This window comes from Gallus gallus, chromosome 4 (assembly GCF_016699485.2).
Source record: "Gallus gallus isolate bGalGal1 chromosome 4, bGalGal1.mat.broiler.GRCg7b, whole genome shotgun sequence".
NCBI lineage: Eukaryota > Metazoa > Chordata > Aves > Galliformes > Phasianidae > Gallus > Gallus gallus.
Window position 1 is genome coordinate 80,049,679 of NC_052535.1, and position 17,039 is coordinate 80,066,717.

General features: G+C 38.8%; 1 protein-coding gene across 5 annotated transcripts in view; it reads right to left on the reverse strand.

Annotated features, from left to right (window-relative positions):
• Positions 1-6,045: 6,045 nt before the first annotated feature.
• AFAP1 (actin filament associated protein 1) overlaps positions 6,046-17,039 on the reverse strand; it is a 110,756-nt gene continuing 99,762 nt past the window's right edge. For 2 of the 5 annotated variants that reach the window (XM_046939832.1, XM_046939830.1), the window contains 5 exons: positions 15,998-16,162; positions 15,271-15,461; positions 14,436-14,597; positions 12,598-12,660; positions 6,046-9,488 (listed from right to left, as the gene is read on the reverse strand). In XM_046939832.1, the coding sequence (XP_046795788.1) occupies positions 9,462-9,488; positions 12,598-12,660; positions 14,436-14,597; positions 15,271-15,461; positions 15,998-16,162 (608 nt within the window). In that variant the 3' untranslated portion in view covers positions 6,046-9,461. Of the gene's footprint in view, positions 9,489-12,453; positions 12,505-12,597; positions 12,661-14,435; positions 14,598-15,270; positions 15,462-15,997; positions 16,163-17,039 lie in introns of all 5 variants that reach the window. The other 3 variants (NM_001134648.2, NM_204205.2, XM_046939831.1) reach the window with 2 other exon arrangements.

Here is a 17,039-nt window from a genome sequence, read left to right on the forward strand (position 1 = left end):
TAGCACTCCACTGAATCAAGGGCATAGGCTTCTGCACAGCTGAAGAACGAAAGAATTCAGCAGGTTTTAACCTTGACCTCCCTGCAATAAACAGCCATACACAGAACAAATCTCTGTGTGTTCTGCCCATCCTGTGCCTTCATTTCAGTATTTTGCATTGTCATTGACTTCTTCACACACTATTTGTTCCTTATTTATTCCATTTCTTTATTTTGGGACACCGTTTAGTGGGTTGATGACTGAATTAGATTATCTGAGTGGTCTTCTCCACCTTTAACGATTTTATGATACAGTTTATTCCATTTCTTTATTACTTATTTACAGTGTTTTCTTTACCCCACTCTCTTCCTGAAGAGCTGTATGAGCAACGTAGAAGAAGCTGTGCCCTCCTTAGAAAATAGAATGAGCTGCAAACCCAAACCTCCCCCTGAGAATAGCTGCATGGATTGGGTCCCAGCTCTCTAAGTGTTCTCTTGGGACTGATCCTGGCCAGAGCTGTCTTTGCTAAGGTCATTGGCTTTCTAAGGCCAGAATATACTGTGCTCACCTGCAGTATGGAAATATTATTTTCTCTTTCAAGATCTTGAAACAGATTTGACTCAGATTTACTGCTGCAGTACAGTTTTTGGCTTGCTGATAGGTGTTCGCTGTTGTGCAGATTGGCTGTCCCAGTGAAATAATGAAGCTGGAAAAATAAAAACCAAAGGACAACTAAATGAAAAAAAAATATCCCCCCCAAAACCCCAAAATGTAAGTTTAATTTTCTCAGGCTGAATGCTCTGCCCTGGACGAGTGGTGCAGGTTGATTATTGGATCCTACCCCATGGCACAACCTGCTAAATGTAAGGCTGGGTTCAGAAATGAGAATGAGGCTTTCCCTACTCGCGCAGCTCAGCTTGAAGACATTTTGCTGATTGCCGTTTCAGTTTCTCTATTCCTGTATGGTGGCTTTCTGAGACTTTAAGCTACAATTAATTTATCCCTACGGATGTGGCCTTTTGAACCTCAAATGACTGTGCTTCATTTCCCAAATTCCGTGCTCTGATGTAAACAAAACCAAAACAACTCCTAAACTCTCTTATTTTCAGCACTGTTCCACTAGCTCTTCCAGAGGAAAGCTCCTGGGCTGGAATGCAGTATCAATAGGCAGGGATGAGATGCTCCTGTAAATGAGACACCTCCTGAAACCTGCCAGCATTTAAACTGAAGGACTACTTTGTTTCAGGAACCAATTTTCATGGAAAAAAAAAGAATAAGATAATCACTTTGCTTCTGTTTTTTTATGCTGTCCTCCTCAAAGCCATATTAATTGCAATGTTATTTTGAAGTCTAACTGGTTTCAACATCATCATAAATTATATCTCTGTAATAAAACTTCTGAGTCATAAACACCAGCCAGTATTTTTTCCTGTTTTCCATTAAGAGACTGATTTCTTTTCCATTTTTTTTCTTTTGGTGATTTATGCCTTGAAAGATACTTTGCTTTCATATGAATCCAACTGCTGTGGTGAAAATGTTACTGTTATCTGACCCTCATTGTTTTCAAAAGCTGAAGCAAAATGGTGCTCAGTATGTTTTTGATATGATAAATGGATTCTTTCTCATTATTGTAGCATCTTATCACAAGCTGATCTCAAAAAAAAAAAAAAAATAGAAGCAGTAGTACATGTGGAAAAAAAAAACTAGTTAAAAAAGTAGTAATTCCAACCAATAATGCAGTGACAACAATTATCAGTCTATTGGTCACAACAACCTCAGGCAACCCTACAGGCTTGGGGAGGAGTGGCTGGAAAACTGCTTGATGGAAAGGGATCTTGGTGTACTGATGGACAGCCGGCTGAATATGAGCCAGCAGTGTGCCCAGGTGGCCAAGAAGGCCAACAGCATCCTGGCTTGTATCAGGAATGGTGTGGTGAGCAGGACTAGGAAAGTAATCCTGCCCTGTACTCAGCGTTGGTGAGGCCTCACCTCGAGTACTGTGTTCAGTTTTGGTCACCTCAGTACGAATGGATATTGAGGTGCTGGAGCAGGTCCAAAGAAGGGCAACAAGGCTTGTGAAGGACTTGGAGAATATGCCCTATAAGGAGTGACTGAAGGAACTGGGGCTGTTTAGTCTGGGGAAAAGGAGGCTGAGGGGAGACCTTATTGCTCTCTTCCAATATCTGAAAGGTGCTTACAGAGAGAGCAGGGTTGTCTCTTCTCACTGCTGACAGGTGACAGGATGAGGGGAAATGGCCTCAAATTGCACCAGGGTAAATTTAGGTTGGATATCAGGAGAAACTTCTTTACAAGAGGGTTGTTAAGCACTGGAATAGGCTCCCCAGGGAGATGGTTTAGTCACCATCCCTGGATGTGTTTAGAAAACTGTTTGGATGTGATGCTCAGGGACATGATTTAGCAGAGAGTTGTTAGGGTAGTATGGTTAGGTCATGGCTGGACTCAATGATCTTTAAGGTCTTTTCCAACCTGAGCGATTCTGTGATGATAGTATTCTATTGCAAAACTCATAATGAAACCAGCAATGGAGCTTTTCACTTATGTTCAACCTGGGACTCTGTAGCTATATTTCTACAGAGTGAAGCAACGTCTAATAGGAAAATTATTTCCTTGTCATCAGGATAGAATATTGAAGAGGAATGTCCTTCATGTAATTAAATTTATTTCAATTATCCAATATATTCTGAAGTAGTGAAATTGCATTGTCTTAGTTCTAAGACAGATAGTAGCATTAAAAAAAACTGAAAAGGATACATTATTTTATAGGAAAGAATGTTTTCTGTAACTAGTGGTCAGAGAAATTAAATAGTCTTTTATGAGAGAAACCAGCTTCATTTATCAAGAGGCATATAACAGGGGAAGAGGAGGAAGCATACAGTGATACTTACCCAATACGTATGCGCTTCCAGCATCCATTCACTGGGGGGCTGGACCTCCCTGCTGCAGAGCTGGTAGCTTTGTCATTAATAACCTCAAATCATTCCACTCCGCTATGAATTTTCTTTATTGTTATGGGTCTGCATAAACTTTTAGCATCCACAACATTGTGGCAATGAGTTCTACATCTGCATTATGCTGAGCGAGAGTACCTCGGAGCAGTTGTTTTGAACCTGCTTCATTAATTTTGGTACCCTCTGAGCTTGTACTATTAGTGAGAGGGACTGTTTCATTCCCTAGTCACGTTCTCTTTCTGCTGCAGATTTTTATAACATTTTAACATATTCCTTCCCCTCCAGATTCCTTTCTTCACATTAAGAAGCCTTTATCTTTCATCTCCATTGGATTTCATTTTAACATCACTATTTTTTCCTGCATGGAGTGGTTTCTATGGTTTTGATTCTCTTGTGTCATCACCAGTATGAGTTTATCTAGGACACTCAGTGCTCAGCCAGAGCTTAGGTAATGTTTTATGGGTCCTAAAGCAAACAATGGAGGTGTTGCAGATGGTAGACGAGTTCTTCACTTCTGGTGAAGTTTCTGCAAATCGTATCATAGAATCATGAGATGACCTGGATTGAAAATGACCTCAAGATCACCTAGTTTCAACCTTCCTGCTGCATGCAGGATTGCCAACCACTAGACCAGGCTGCCCAGAGCCAGATCTTCATTATAGTTGTAGTTTAGTTTAATTATCCTGATAAAATTAGTAACAGCAAACTTTTCTTCTCACTTCTTTTTCCAGTTGTTTCTGAATATTCTGATGTGCACAAGTCTCAGAGTTCCCATCTCAATGGGGTTCCAATGCTCAGAGCCACGAGGAAAAAAGAATTTATATGCTTTCTTTTTTTCTAACAACTAGATACTTACCCTATTGAACCTTCTCCTTTTGTCTAGAAGCTCTTTAAGCTTCTGTTGTGATGGATCTTGTCAAAGGGGGATGGAAAAATCCAAGATGTTATTTTCCTGGATGCCTTTTAACAGCTTCTTAGCAATTAATGACACCCCAGCATAAAAGCTGTGTTGACTCTACACCTGGTGCAGTGATTTCTCAGTTTGCCTACTAATTCTTCACTTTATTATGCTGTCACTTTGCCCAGTACAGTTGTAAAAGTCTCAGTTTTCTGATCTTTCTTCTCTCTACCAGAAAAAATGGTGCCACCTTTGCCACCATCCGTCCTCGAAAAAGGAGCCCTTCTTTATAACACCCTGTGCAGAAACACTGTAATGAGACATCTGATGTTGTTCAAATCTCAAGAGGACAATTAAAAAGTGAACAGGGGAAAGGAAGTGGGAAAGCAAAAATAAACAATCTAACACTAAAGCACTGCACTGCTTATAATTTGGACGCCTCAGTGCAGTAAGCTGGGTGTTGGTGAGGTCTTTCATATCATTGAATGTCTTTGGTCTGCAAATGGGTAGACCAAAAATTAAATGTAGTTTTTAAAAAACCTACAACATTCTTTTATAAGGCAATTTTAGGTCATGAACTTAAGTAACCTAAGATACTTATTTTCTAAGTTTTGTTTAGATGTTACTATACTGTAATGAGAGGTTGGCTTCTTCTACCAGGTAACTAGCAATAGAATGAGAAGTAATGGCCTTAAGTTGCACCAAAGGAGGTTCAGGTTGGATATTAGGAAGAATTTCATGAGAACGCTGCCCAGGAAAGTGGTGCAGTCACCGTCTCTGGTGGTGCTCAGGAAATCTGTAGATGTGGCACTGACGAACACGGTTTAGTGGGCATGGTGGGGATTGGTTGTGGTTGGATTAGATGACCTTCTTAGTGGTCTTTTCCAACCATGATTATTCTATATTATATATGACAACTATCGTACTATATTATATATATAAATACTATATATAAAAAGTAATAAATAAATATAAATAAATCTTATAAAACATAAGTACAACTTGTTCACTATATACCTTCCCTACAAACATTCTTACTTTCTCTAGAGAAATGTTAACAATTTGCTTGGCTTTTGAGGTGGAAGGCTTTTTAATTGCAGAGGGTAGTGTTACAGACCTTGGTTAATTGGACAAAAAGCTGTGTCTATTTGCAACACAATTCTTAGTTATAGCACCGCAATATGTTTTACATATGCTGACCATCCTTTCCTCCTTAGGTCTAGGAGGTTGTGAATACAAAAAGGAAGCCAAATAGGCACTGGTTTATAATATTACTTCCCTGAGTTTAGTAAGATGAAATGCATTTCCTACTCATTACTGAATGTCATGTTTAATGTAGGGGGTGTAAGAGCTAAATCTAGGAAAAGTAACAAGGCGTAATTATGGCTCATCACTTGGCAATCTAATCTGTCAATCATCTGTAAGGAATTGATGTGCTCAAATGTATCCAGCCTGATTATTAGATTGGTCTGATTCTTTAATTTCTTGGGAGTAATTCTTACTGTTTTACAGTTTTATGATACTTATTAATTGGGTTAGCATCTAAGCAGAAGATGAAGTAACAGTAGATAAGCAGTATGAGCTTCTGCTAAACACTCAAAATACATTCCAAAATAAATCCATTCCAAAATACTTCCATTGCTGGGCTCTCAGAGTATACTTAAGTTGCAGCAAGTGTAGCAACCGGAGAGATCAACACAATGGGAAAGGCATTACAACGAAGATGTGATGACAGAAGAAGAGCATGATAAAAAGGTGCTATAAAGGAAGGGAAGAAGATTGCTCACCTGTATCAGAAGATTCCAGGTTTGTAGGGAAAAGCTTCACCAAGGAGGGATCTCCAGAAAGAAATCCTTCCTAAGTGGCAGTCAGCCCTTAAATGAGGTCTAAGAGAGGTAAAGCCAGGCTCCACCCCCTTCTAGCTGCACAGCTGAATTGCCTTCACCTGTGTTCTCAGGGCTGACCGGGTCCTTTCCCCAGGTGCTGAATCAGTAGTTAAAGCCATGACTCAACAGTTCCCATAAGAAGGTCACTGCAGTTTCACAGGGACAGAGGTGATACTAATTCTAGACTATCCATGCATTTTTCAACTGACTGATATGGAATAATCATATTTGGTTCAAGCTGACTATTGTGGGTACCGTGCTAAGATGCCATGTACCTATTATTAGGATAAATACCAAGAAACAACAATGCAAATACATCTTTACGTCACGTAACTTTATTAATAATGGTCTTGGATCTGTCGCACCTACCAGGTGCCTGTCTTTTTTCACACTCTGCAAGACTTCCTGAAGAATAAACTAGAAAGGCATAAAGTTAGTTGAAGCTACTAAGACACACATTTGTAGGTGGGCCTGTTTTGGACTTTTTTACAGAAGTTTCTATGAATGTGTGCCAAAAGACAAAATTAAATACATTGAGAAATACAGTAGAAAGACTATATTTACAGTCAATTATAATGGGCACTGCCAACATATCCAATAACAAAAATAAAACAAAAACTTTTTTCATGTTTCTTTCATGCTTTTTTCACAGAGATTTTTAAATATGATTTTGTTTTTAAAAAATACAATAAGGAAATAATTACATTCTTAATATGAGAACATTATCTTACAACACACAGCCTGGGCCAATTAGTTTGAAAGTATCTTAAATGAAAAAAAAAAAATGATACTAAATTAAGTACTCTCCATCTGAAAAGTCAAATTGCCACAATCATCTCATTAAAAAAACACATTAGATCCCCCAAGATTATGATGTTTTCTTTAAAAAATCATCACCTATTTATTGAAAAAAATTTTTTCAAAGCACCTGGTACAGTAACAAGAGTTTGAGGAAGCACGAGTATAACATTTTCTCAAAAGACATAGAAATGTAATGGTTTAAAATACAAAATTTTTCCATTAAAAAAGTCATACTGCTCTATTGCTGACTTTGTCTGGTGATCCTGAAATAATAAAAATGTGAAAAATACGAGCTCTGTTGCTTTTTATATAAATTGCAGAGCAACAGTACTATTAAACAAAATGGAACATATTTCACAGCACTGGATGTGGTCTATCAAGAGGTTATTTCCAGAGTTGTTTTTTGTTGTTGTTTCATCCTTTCAAAACCTTGGTTGTTATATAGAATAGGTATGTCACGAAAGGATAATTGCAGTGTTACCAATGCACTTATACATTAGAAACATACAATTACAGTACAGGGTTGGGGGAAGGGGGGATGGCTTTAAGGACCCTTTGCAGGAGGACAGGTGAAAGGGGATGGAAGATACAACACCAATGCTGGGTAAATAAGACTGACTCAAAGGAATTGATTTTGATTACTTTTGATTACTCTGCATTACTTGATGTGGGACCACTTAATGGCAACTGTTATATCCTTGCAAACGTTGACTAGAAGCCTAATTCGCATCATAAATATGTACAGATATAAAATAAATATTTATTGAAATATACAAATAAATAACTTAATTTGAAATAAAAAGCCTAAATGAACTCACTTTTGCTTCAAATTTATTTCTGCTAAAATTTATGGGAAATTGATACTGCTTAGTCTGAAGTCATACAGTATGGAATGTGTTCTCCACTTAAAGAGTTAATAAGTAAGCAGACCTAAACGAATATATATAAAAAAAATCCTGGTTTCATAGAAAACCACACTGATGTTTGTTTCATATTATATTTGCATTCTCGTGGCGCTTTGTGCAAAGCACAGTCCCAAGAAGCAAAGAGCCTTTTCTAATTTTGAGCCCCATTTCTCCTCTGCTAAGGTCAATGAGATCCCTAACTGCATTTGGGAACAGGATTTAGCCCTTGTATATGGACCGTTCCAGACCCACTTTTCAAAAGCACTTGGCATTCATGGTGGCCTGACTGGAGGGGGCTGCCATGTGCTGGGACTTTCTGACAGCTCAGAGCTGGGGCCCTGGGCTTACTGATCCAAATAGCTCCCACAGGAATTCCTCTGGTGCACCAGGTCAGGAATGAGCTGAATGCTCAGCTGACCATGTCAGCTGTCACAGCCTGTGTAGGCTTCAGGACTTACAGCTCTTCCTAAAGGGAAGAGGCAACCTGTAGGCCTGGGCCATAAAGAGATTTTCTATCCTTGCTAACTACTGCATTGCCAGCTTCTGTGATTTTAATTGGAAGTCCTAACCATCTATCAAGATTCCAGCCCTAACTTCTCTGATTATATTAAAATATGAGTAGCATTTCCAATTTTTTTAATTAGTTTTCTAATCTTCACAGTTGAGGAGAAAAATCTCGAGAACATGATTGAAGGCTCTCCAGAGGCTTAAAAAAACCCAAAGAGAATAAAAACCCCAATTCATAACATGTTTTTTTTTCCTCTCTGTTTTATGCCAATCTTGAGATTTTGAAGGGCTTCAGCTGGCAATTTAATGCATGTAATTTCACAGGAGTGACATGGATAGAGACAAAGATGAACAAATTTCTAGAACGTTACAAGACTAAAATACAAGATACGATTTCCTAGTAATCAGACTTCTGTCTGAGAAAATCCCCAATTCTTTGTAAAAATGTTATAAAAGAGCCTTAAAATTATCATCCTCTCAGTCTTGTCTTCCTCAAAAGTAACAGCTGAGGTCTGAAGAGGTGAAGATGAGGAAAATGAAGTACAGCAGTGTTCTATAACTCAAGTTTAACAATACTACATTGTTAAAAAAAAAAGACTGACCTCATAAGTTATTCTGAGTTGCCATTATCTGTTGAGGATTAATTTCAATTACATTTCTTTTTCCTATTCAAAAAGTATAGAAAAGAAGCAATATCCAAAAATATCTGTTTGCCTTCTAACAAAATCAGAAATGAATCACTGCTAGACAACAAGACTTTTGAAAATGACTGGTGCCTCAGAATAAAGTTAATGTACTAAAATGGATTTTTTATAATGTGTGGCAGTTTTTTATTTCCCAATGACAAAAACATCTATCTTAGAAATTATCCAAAAACTCTTTACAGCTGAGTTGTGTCATTCCACTGTCTCTCACTTCCATCAAGGCAGTGGCAGTGATGAACTCCCCACTTGCCAGTCCAAGCAAGTCATGCCATTCATGTGAAGCCATTTCTTCAGTTTTCTTTTGCCCCATGCACCACTAATAGCAATGTGACCACTTGGCTCAGCTAACTCTGTGCCATGCAGAGCTCTCCAAAGCAGTGTTACCTGCAAGAGCACTTATCTGAAATGAGTTCACATCTGTCTTAAATAATGCACCAGTCTTCAGTGTTGTTCAGGCCATGTGATGCAAAGTAATTCACATTGCTGGTCTATACTGTTTCAGCAAAGTAAACTTTCAATTGCAACTATATGCCTCTTTTTACTTACTATGGTTGGTTTGCTTTTTGGTTTCCGTTTGCGTTACCAGTGAAGCTGGAAATAAAAAGTTACAGGTAATAAAAAGGGGCACATGTAGTTACACAGCAATACAGTAGAGGGAATACAGGCAAATTAGCGCCAAGCTACCATTAACTTAACAGAATTATAAAACCTCTTATGTTGTATCGCTTGATACACTGGATGAGTCCTTCGCAGCCTATGTTGTGGTCCATAATAGGTAAGGCCTTTATGGAAAATGAGTGGTTTTGCTGTACTTATGTTCCATTTTTCATCTCCCATTCCTGGAAGAGGGGAAAGAAAGATATGGAAAATGTTAGAGAAATCAAGATATTTCACTGATGTCATCAGATCTGCTAAGCCAAAGCCAGCTGAGGTCACTAACAGCTTTTCCACTGACTACCAGATTCAGCCGTCCGCCCTCAAATTAGTTAGAGAATGCTAACAAACATGTCCTGATACAGTCTGTTTCCACTTCCCACCCCATTCAACTACATGTGGAAACCTTTTTCTAGCGCTTTCTACATTTCACACGTGAGAGAGAAGCAAGCATTCAATATCTGTTATAGCTGACACCAAGTGATTGCTATTCTCTTCCATTTATTTATTTATTTTTACAAAATTCCTGATAGGCATACATTTATATGACTGAAAAGTGAGACTTAGGTAGTGTAAAGCAAATCGAGTAGTTAACACTACATTTGTTTCCTGTATGCAGACTCCAAGTTGATCTATTGCTCATTACATTTAAGAAATCTCTTTGCTTTTCTATACCTCTTTCCCTGCCTCTTAGCTGAGGATAATGAACCTTACCAAGCACAGCTAAGCATGTAATCTGTAATGCTTTCATCCATGCATTTCAAAGAAAAGTATTATTGCTACAATTTCTTATCATAGAATCCTTAGAGTTGGAGGGGACTTTAGTGGTCATCTAGTCCAACTCCCTGCAACAGGGACATCCACAGCAAGATCAGGTTGTCTAGAGCACAATACAGCCTTGCCTTGAAAGTCTCCAGGAATGGGGCATCCACCACATCCCTGGGCAACCTGTGCCAGTGCCTCACCACCCTCACTGTAAAAAAAAAAAAAACAACACTTTTTCCTTATATCCAACCTAAATCTCCTGTCTTTAAGCTTGAAGCCATTTCCCCTTGTTCTATTACCACAGACCCTGCTAAAGAGTCTGTCCATTTCTTTCCTGTAGCTCCCCTTTAGATACTGAAAGGCAACTATCAGGTCATCTCAGACCCTTCTCTTCTCCAGGATCAACAGCCCCAGCTCCCTCAGCCTACCCTCATAAAAGAGCTGTTCCATTTTGTGGATCATTTTTTTGGGCCTTCTCTGGATGCTCTCCAACAGGTCTGTAACTCTCCTCTACTGAGGACTCCACATCTGAACACAGCACTCGAGACGAGGCCTCATCAGTGCAGAGCACAGGGACAGGATCAGCTGCCTCACTCTGCTAGCCATGCTTCTTTTGATGCAGCCCAGGATACGGTTGGCTTTCTGGGCTGTGGGGGCAAATTACTGGCTGTTGTGATGTTACCTTGACCCAGGTGTAAGACCTTGCATTTGCATCTGTTGAACCTCATGAGGTTCACGTGCTCCCACTGCTCAAGCCTGTCGAGGTCCCTCAAGGTGCATCCCACCCCTCTGGTGTGTTGCCCACACCCCATAGCTTGATGTCATCAGCAAACTTGCTGAGGGTGCACTTGAACCCACTTCTTCTGCTACATAAGTGGCTATATCCATACAGAGATCAGGAAATAATGAAGCTTTAAAGGAGTTGGCCTCTCACTGAAGTAATCTCTGTAGAGCCATCCCACAGCTGCTCTCAGCCAGGAACAGGGGTCTACAAATTCCTCTCCCAGCCATCGACTCTGCAGAGATGCTCTGCAGGCAGCTTGCTAGCTTGGCTCTCAAGCTGAATTCCTGAGTTTAATGCTCATTCCACATTATTTAAGAGCACTAGCTGAGAACTTTTATTTATATATGTAAATATCTGTTTCTGCTGCTGGAAGTGGTAAAAGCATTAGATTGGCTAAACAGCTCCATGACAGTGACATACTATAAAACACCATCAAAAATCACAGTTGGTGGTTTTAGAAATGCAGGAAAAATAAGTTTACTATTTTTTTTTTTGAAAGCTTGGGTGGCTTTTTCCATTTAAAAGATCATTTTATTAAAGTATAATATATTTTTAACATTTGATTTAATTTAAATTATGGTAAACCTAAATTTAAAACACAGTATTGATGAACTCTAGATTACTTTTTAGAACGGATGTTAAATACATATTCTCTATGTCTGTGCTGCCAAAGCTCTAAAGGAAGTCCTTGGTTGAGCAACTGGGAAGATAATTATTTTTAAAGAAGTGTTAAATAAGCCTTGAAAGCAGCAGCTTCTTTCGCAGGTGCAGAAGGAATGTCTGTTGGTTTCCATTGCTCCTGCAGGTTCAATTCAATGAAAGAATGTTTAAGTCAACACTGACAACCTGACTGGGAGCTGGGAAACCAGGAGACTTCATTTATTTCTCCAAAACCTGAACGTAAGCAAAATGTAAGCTGCTGGCATCCACCAGTGCATCAGTTTTGTGAACAAATCAGAAGTAAACATTACAGTTTCCTTATACCATATTAAAATTTGGGTTTTGGAATGTCAGATGACATATAAAACTTGCTTAAATAATCATTTTATTCTCGCACACCAAGTATATTGGGAGTATTTTACTTAACTAGCAATGCCAATGCAAACTTCACTTTTCCACATTTTACTACACTCTCCTTCCTGCAACACAGATTAACAAAATCACAATTCCTTCTGATTGCCCCAAAATACACCTTTTTCCTTAAAAATAAAAAACAAAACAAAAACAAACAAAAAACCATAGCAAAAACATAGATGTTACAATAAAAGTTAAAAAAAAATAATAATCCAGCAGCAGAGAAGGGTGCAGTGCTCCAGGGCTGGTGAGCACAACAGTGCCAAGAGGGTGGCTGCAAACAAAACAGTGGCTGGTGACAGGTTCAGCATCCTGGTGCAAGGGAAAGAGTGAAAAGGGAGGCATTCAGTGCATAGTAGAGAGTGAATAAAACCCCAACATTTTGAATGCTTATACAACCATAACGTTGGGAGACTTGCCAGCTGCTGAAGACACAAGTGTTAGCACGGATGTGAAATCTGTTTCACTCCCACACATTGCACTGACATGCATGCGCAGAGAGCCAAGTTCTGCTCCGAGATACTCACGCGTGACTCCTTTACTTTAGCCACATCTATAAGGCCTGGGCTCACTCATAACTGCGAAAGGCCAGAAGAATTGAGAGCCAAATTCCACCCTCGCATATGCACATTTAACGCCCACTGAAAGGCGGGTGTGATGTAGATGCATACCTGATGGCAGGATTTGGCTGCTGCTCCTGGCGAATGGGCTGAGCACAGCTTGGGTTGCACTGTCTAATTCAGCAAAATTTCATTGTTAATATTTAGTGCACGAGGTTTTCAGGAAAAAGCTGCTAAAGCTGAATTGGATACTTTTGAGTTATTTTTCCCAGGGTGGGAAATGCACTTAGTAGCTCTATAGGCTTTCAGATTAGCCTAATCTTATATTCATGATTCCCCTCCAACAGGACTTGACCAACCTATTGTGCCACCCAAAGTGCAGTGATATTGTTCAGCCCGGCAGGACTTTTCCTGTACAGTATAAGCTGAACACAAAAATGAAATACAGCTGTAAAGTATTCTTTACACCAACACTGTTCAGGTTTTTATAGTTTTCTCCAGACCTAAAGATTAAATGTGCCTGACCAGTCTGTAGCACTTGTGAAACAAATCCATGCTGCTTTTTGTCAGGACTGTGCTCTAACTGCTAGACACATTTCCCCTGTAATGCTGTGCTAACACGCAAATCTAAAACAAAACGCGTAGTTAGAGATGACATCTTTATGAGACAAATTATAGCATAATTGGAATTCAAAGATAAGCTTTAGAGTGCATGAATTCTTCTCCAAGTTTGAAATAGAAGCATCAAACTTCAAAGTTAATAAGAATTGAAACCAACCACTCCCAGATTAATTATTCTTAGCTGAATGTAAATGAATCAGGCCAACTGACAGAAAAGGCTACTGATGCCCATGGCAAAGAGGGAGGAAGCTGTGGAAGGCTGGTGGAAACGCACTCACTTAAGGTACAGCAGGAGAACTAATTCTTTGCAATATTGAAAGCCTAACGGTGGCTGGAAGAGACATGGGGTGTCACTGAGATGGGTCATAGAACCAAATAATCTGCTGAGCTGATGATTTTTTAGTATCTAGTACATGGAAGTGCTAAGTTTACGCTCAGATAATGTAAATGTGTTTTATTAATGAAGACTGTGCTTTTAATAAAAGTTATTAAAAAAAAAACAACTACCCTGAACAATGCTTTATTACTTTGAAAAAAGAAAGGGACAGCACAGAAACAGATGTCTATGATTATTACTACTTATAATTACAATTAGAAGTCAACTACCCAATCAGCAGAAGTGTGAGCCAGTGCTACTACTGTCATCCTTACATATGTGCTGCCCACGTGCTTATACTCTATTGCAAGTGTAGCCCACAAGAATGGTCATGCAAATCTCACTGAATATAAAGCACAAAAATTAAAAAATCAGTAACAGTACAACAGGAATGCAAACTTCAGCCTGGTATGTGTTGAATTAAATTAAAGTGATTTCTTTTTTAAATGCATTTTAAGAGTACGTAAATTGCACAATGCATTTTCAATTACTATGGTGCAGAATTATTCTGTTCTTGTGCAGCTGGCAAAGATCAGCCCTGATATTGTGTTCCATCAGAACTGTGAGCTCTCAGCCACATTTCAACTATGCAGCTTAGTGTAATGTAATGAATTCTGGGTGGACTATCTACTCCACACACCATTTTCCTTGCAAATTAAACTTAGAAAGGAACACAGAGAGAACTGAAATTAAATCTATCTGATTAAGTGTATAAATTAATCTAAAAATGATTCCCCCAAATCACTCCTGCCTAGAGGACAGCATTTATAAAGTATATATGAAGTAATACAAATAATCTTGATATGGCACTGACACTTTTCACATACAGAAAAAGAGCCAGTATTTACCTCTCTCTGTTTCTCTCCTCTCTCCATGAGTAAACACAGTTGTTTTTTTTTAAAGCAAGAAAGAAAAAGGACAGAGAAAGAAAACTATACGTAAGTCTTCTCACCTTTGCTTTTCGAAGTACATGCCCCCGACATGGAGAATTATTTGATGAGGGAGGTCGCTTCAGAGCTGCTGCACTGTTCACAGGTATTGAGCACTCAGTGTCACTGGTATCACAACTGGAGATTGGAGAGTTTTCCAAAGTTCGGTGCTTGAAAATTGGAGACTAATAGAGAGTGAAAACCCTACACTGAGTTTCCTCTAAGTAGTCACATACGTAATATTGCTTAGACTTAGAAATGCAGAAACTACTTTTAAAGAAATTGTATTCATGATGATGATGAATAAATGAAAAAGGAGTTAGAACAAAAATAGAGTGTATGTTCTCTGATGAAAGTTCATTTTCTGTAACAAAACAGCAGTGGGTAATGGGGAGGGTTTGACACATGCCTCTTTGATCTCTGTGATACAGCTACCCAGCTGCTTCAGCCAGGATACCATACTCCATCACCAATGTGTAGGATGCAGTTATTGCAAAGGGTGACAGTGTGACAAAGGCAAGTAGGTCTCAGTCACTGCATGATGGTATGGTGCATTAAAATATCTCCTTGGGAATGGGAAATGTCTCAGTTTATGCTCCCACAACCCCTGAGGACAAGGGGGAGTCAGCTTTCATGCATTATCCTAACACAAATATAAACTGCATATATACGACTTGTGATTCCGTTCTACTTGCTCCCCATTGCTCTAGAAAGTATACCATATGAAGAATACAGGTAATGCAGATAAAAAAAATAATTCTGTTCTTATTTCACGTGCTTAATAAATCTTTTGAAAACTGTTACTTCCCAGTTGTTTCAATGCAGCCATCCTAGCCTGTGGTCTTGGGATCGGCGTACCTGTGGGCTTGATGTTCCTGACTTGGGCTCAATAGCCAAGCCCAGTGTGATGCCACCAGCGAGGGCTTTCTTAAGGCTCTCCTTCACCTCAGTCAGTTCTAGCTCCAGGTTTACACGCTCAGCCTCCTTCGTCTTACATTCCTCTTCCAGCTTCTTTAACTTGTCTTCAAGAATCACTTGGGTCTTCCTGCCTGTCATCCACAGCAATGTTGTTATTTCAACAGGAAGCTTTAAGTGACAATTCTACAAATATTATTTTCTTATTTTAAAAGTAAAAAAAGGAAGGGCTCAAAAGATCACTGACTTCACAAGAATGTTGCATAACTTGCAAAAAAAAAATTGTCATGTAAAAAGTTCAGCAACGGGAGCCAAATGCATTCTTTCAGGCTCCTTCCCTAGATTTGAAGTCTAGTTGCAAATCAATGTTTTTGTTATTTTTCCATGTAATGAAAACATAATTAGCTAGCCACAATAAAATTATTCCCATATTATGCTTTCCTTACATATGCATCTCTATCATTTCATAGGTGTGTATATATACATATGTATACATACATATTCATACACAATTTGTGTATGTATAAAAACCAAATACAGATATTACAGAGTATAATTTAACATCAAGACCAAATTTCATGTAATGGCATCTCTTCATCACAGAATGCCACGCTGCTTGGATAATCAGACCTACTACAGGCAGGACTGAGCACAAAAATGCACCTCATACCAGCATTGACTTCAATGGCAGCACGTAGATCTTTCCTTTCTTTTCGGAGCTGGGCAAGCCTATTCCGCAGTGCTTCTTTCCTCTTTAGCAGTTCCTCTTCCTTGCTCTGTAACCTCTTTGCATCAGCCTCCACACGATTCTTGCCATATTTGTACTGTTCTGCATCTGTATATATTAGATGGTAATTATTATTTGATCCAGTTGGAACCTTGTCTGCTCCCATTTAAACTTTGGTCACAGGTTGAAATGGTAGACACAGAAAACTTAACCGTCCTCAAATTAACTTTGGGTTAATCAAGCCATTATAGAGTAGATGTGTGTGAGTGTACATGTGCTTCCTCAGCTGTTCAGGCAGCTTGTTACCTCAATGACTTGGTTCAACTAACAGTAAAACCCAAAACTATGCCCTGGAACTAAACATCACATGACATACTTAATGTTTGGAGGACACCCATCTTCCACTGGCTTTTTCTGAAGTTATCTGATTCCTGCTGAGTTCTGAAGCACAGCTAAGGAAATACTATAGGATACACAGTTTAATCTCTAGGTTTTATTACAGTGGTTTTTTAAAATGTCTTGACCTTCTTTGTAGTTCAGAGCAAGGACAGAAGGCTTCTATTTATCTCAGAAGCCTTGATTTTTAATTTGAAGTGGTCAAAGGAAAAACTACAAAACTACATTTGCCCTTTTTGCCTATCTTCCATTTCTATTTTTACTACCTAAAGCACACGTCTTTTCTCACCTGACTGAATAGAACAAAATGACATTCTCAGTTTATTTGATACTTACGAGCTTTCTTTCTTTCCTTCTTTTCTTTCTTCTTTTTTTTTTAATTTCCCATAGAAATGCTTTCTTTTCCTGGCTCACATACACGTGTTCTAATTTATTTCACAGACACATTTATACCTCTGCTCCCGTTGCAATTCAAAGGAAATAGGTCACCCTACAGATCAGCTTGTCTGCATATCTGAAGGCTGTCCATTGTACCTAAACCATTCCTGACAAACAGCTGCCTAACCAGTTTAAGTCAGTCTTTGGTAAC